Source organism: Limulus polyphemus, unplaced genomic scaffold (assembly GCF_000517525.1).
Source record: "Limulus polyphemus unplaced genomic scaffold, Limulus_polyphemus-2.1.2 Scaffold197, whole genome shotgun sequence".
Classification (NCBI taxonomy): domain Eukaryota; kingdom Metazoa; phylum Arthropoda; class Merostomata; order Xiphosura; family Limulidae; genus Limulus; species Limulus polyphemus.
In genome coordinates this window covers 163,093-165,565 of record NW_013665807.1, presented here as the reverse complement: position 1 = coordinate 165,565, position 2,473 = coordinate 163,093, and the positions used below count along the sequence as shown (strand labels likewise).

General features: G+C 32.3%; 1 protein-coding gene across 1 annotated transcript in view; it reads left to right on the top strand.

Moving 5' to 3' along the window:
- The window catches only part of LOC106478289 (hemicentin-2-like), a 25,371-nt gene extending 23,631 nt beyond the window's left edge, over positions 1–1,740 (top strand). The window contains exon 5 of the mRNA XM_022381882.1: positions 1,427–1,740. Coding sequence (XP_022237590.1) covers positions 1,427–1,740 — 314 coding nt within the window. The remainder of the gene's footprint in view (positions 1–1,426) is intronic.
- Positions 1,741–2,473: the final 733 nt, after the last annotated feature.

The following is a 2,473-nucleotide window of genomic DNA, read 5'->3' as shown; positions in this document are numbered from 1 at the left end:
ATGGCATACCAAACCTGAAGAAGAAATCACTAATAGCCAAAGCTATAGTTGTAGCTTCCTGATTTGGTATTGCATATGCCTCAGGCCACTTGGTGAGATAATCCATCACCACACAAATGTACCTGTTTCCAGCACGAGTTTGGGGCAAAGGACCTGCAATGTCAATGGCTACTCTTTCCATTGGTGCACCAACTTGATATAACTTTACTTTTTTCTATATTTTAAACTCTAGTTCTGCAAACATAAGTCATTATTTTTTAGAAAATCATATGAAATGTTGGATGCCTTCAGTTCATATAAAGACCGAAATTGCAAAAATCGCCCAAACGGTTTCTGCTACATTTGTGGAATATATATATTATAATTTCACGAAGGATAAATATCACACACAAGGTAAAGTTAGCTTATTACGACTATTTTAGGTGTAAAATTGGTGACCAACATAAACACTGGGCTCCACATATGTGTTGTACTGTTTGCACATCTTGCTTGACACAGTGATTGAATAATAATAGAGTAAGTATACCATTTGCAGTTCTCATGATATAGCGTGAGCTCAAAGATCATCTAAATGACTGATATTTTTGCATGACTAATGTTTCTGGATATTCAAGCAAAACTAAACAATACATTAAACATCCAGATATTGCAACTACAATGAAACCAGTATTTCATGGTAATGGTCTTCCAGTACCACATCCATCAGCAAATTGGAATACAAAAGAGTTATCCTGTGAAGAATTCAATGAATCATCTTCATCTAGTAATTCTATTCCTGTAGTACTTCAACATAAACTGCCTCATTTGATCACACAAGATGACCTAAGTGACCTGATTCATGATTTGTCTCTATTAAAGCAGCATGAGCAACTTCTGTCATAACTCGAAAACTAGAGTTGATCAGAATTTTCAACATGATTTTTAGAATCAGCATTGTCAAATTATTCCGAAACAGTTGCATGTTTTCTAGTAGTAGAGAAAAAATTTTTTGTTGCCCGGTGTAATCTAACAAAGCATTACTTTTGTATTTTAAGAGTTGTATATATGCTAGACGTTCAATGAAAACAAAAATTATATTTCAGAGTCATTTTTATAAACTTTTTTTATAAATGTTTCTTGCAACACCAAAACATAAATTTTGCTTGTCATCAACAGTACGGTAGCATGTTCCGAATGTTTTTGTATATTTATTGAATATATCTACGAAAAGAGTTGAAAAAAAGAATAAGGTAACAACTGTTATGAAGGTAGCCTTTTTCCTTAATTAACGTCCCAAGAATTTTCTGTCGCTAAATTAATCAGATGTATACTCATTATCTGACGACTGTCAATTTCCTTACATATTATAGAATTATGTTCTAGATAATATTTCATATGCAGTTACTGTGTACTAAGATATATTATTTCACTTTATGATTTAACCCAGTTAAACCTCTTGTTGTGAAAATTGATCGGCACAACCAGTCGTTTTCAGAAGGAAGTCCAGCTCAAGTTAGCTGCTGGACAGCTGGATCGCGACCTCCAGCAACAATAGAGTGGTTTAAAGGAAATCGACAGCTGAAGACTGCTTTTTCCAATGTTTCCAATCATGAAAATGTTACTATTAGTCTGCTAACTTTTTTACCCTCTGTAAATGACGACAAAAAGCCTCTTTCATGCTCAGCGGTGAATCCTTTGATACCAGATAGCATGTTGACCGATACGCAATCTTTAGATGTTCGATGTAAGTATACAACTTAAATCTAATTATAATTCGAATTTCCTGAAATTAATTTCTTGGATGTTGAATATAAGTATGTGTAAAATCTAAAATTACATGTCTCATAAAATCTCAATGCAAGTAAATCAATAATCTAAAACTATGTGTTACTTAAATATAATTTTCTTGGCTCTTGTCTATAATGTTAAATTAATAAATATATAACACAATTTACAAAATATTTAATTCAGGCCAATCTATGGCCTCTAAAATTTTGACTCTACATGTTTCGACGTTTTCCATGTCATCATCAGGAGTGAACTTCCAAGTATCATATTTATTCCTTCTAAATTAGGTCATGTGACCTGTGTGTAGGTTTATTATTTCTGCCACATTTCTTACACAAATATTCGCCGGACCTTCATCAGTATTTAATAGTCCATGATCTTTATTATCTCTTAAGATTCAAGGATATTATCGGCTCCAATACCCTTTGGTTGAGCCAATATTAGTGATTTTTTCCATAATATCTTGTGTTTTTTGTACATGCTCTGCTGTGGCCGACTTTTCAGTCCTTTCATTTTTTACACATCCCTGATGTTCTTCTAAATGATATTCTAAATTACGTTTTGTTTGTGAAATATATGCACTGCACACCCTCTTTTATTATTTTACTTAGTGATTATGTGTTCATTAAAGCATGTAGTTAGTTCAAATATAAAACAAAAATATATACTCATTAAATGGTTAATATTTAGTAATAAACTATTTAAA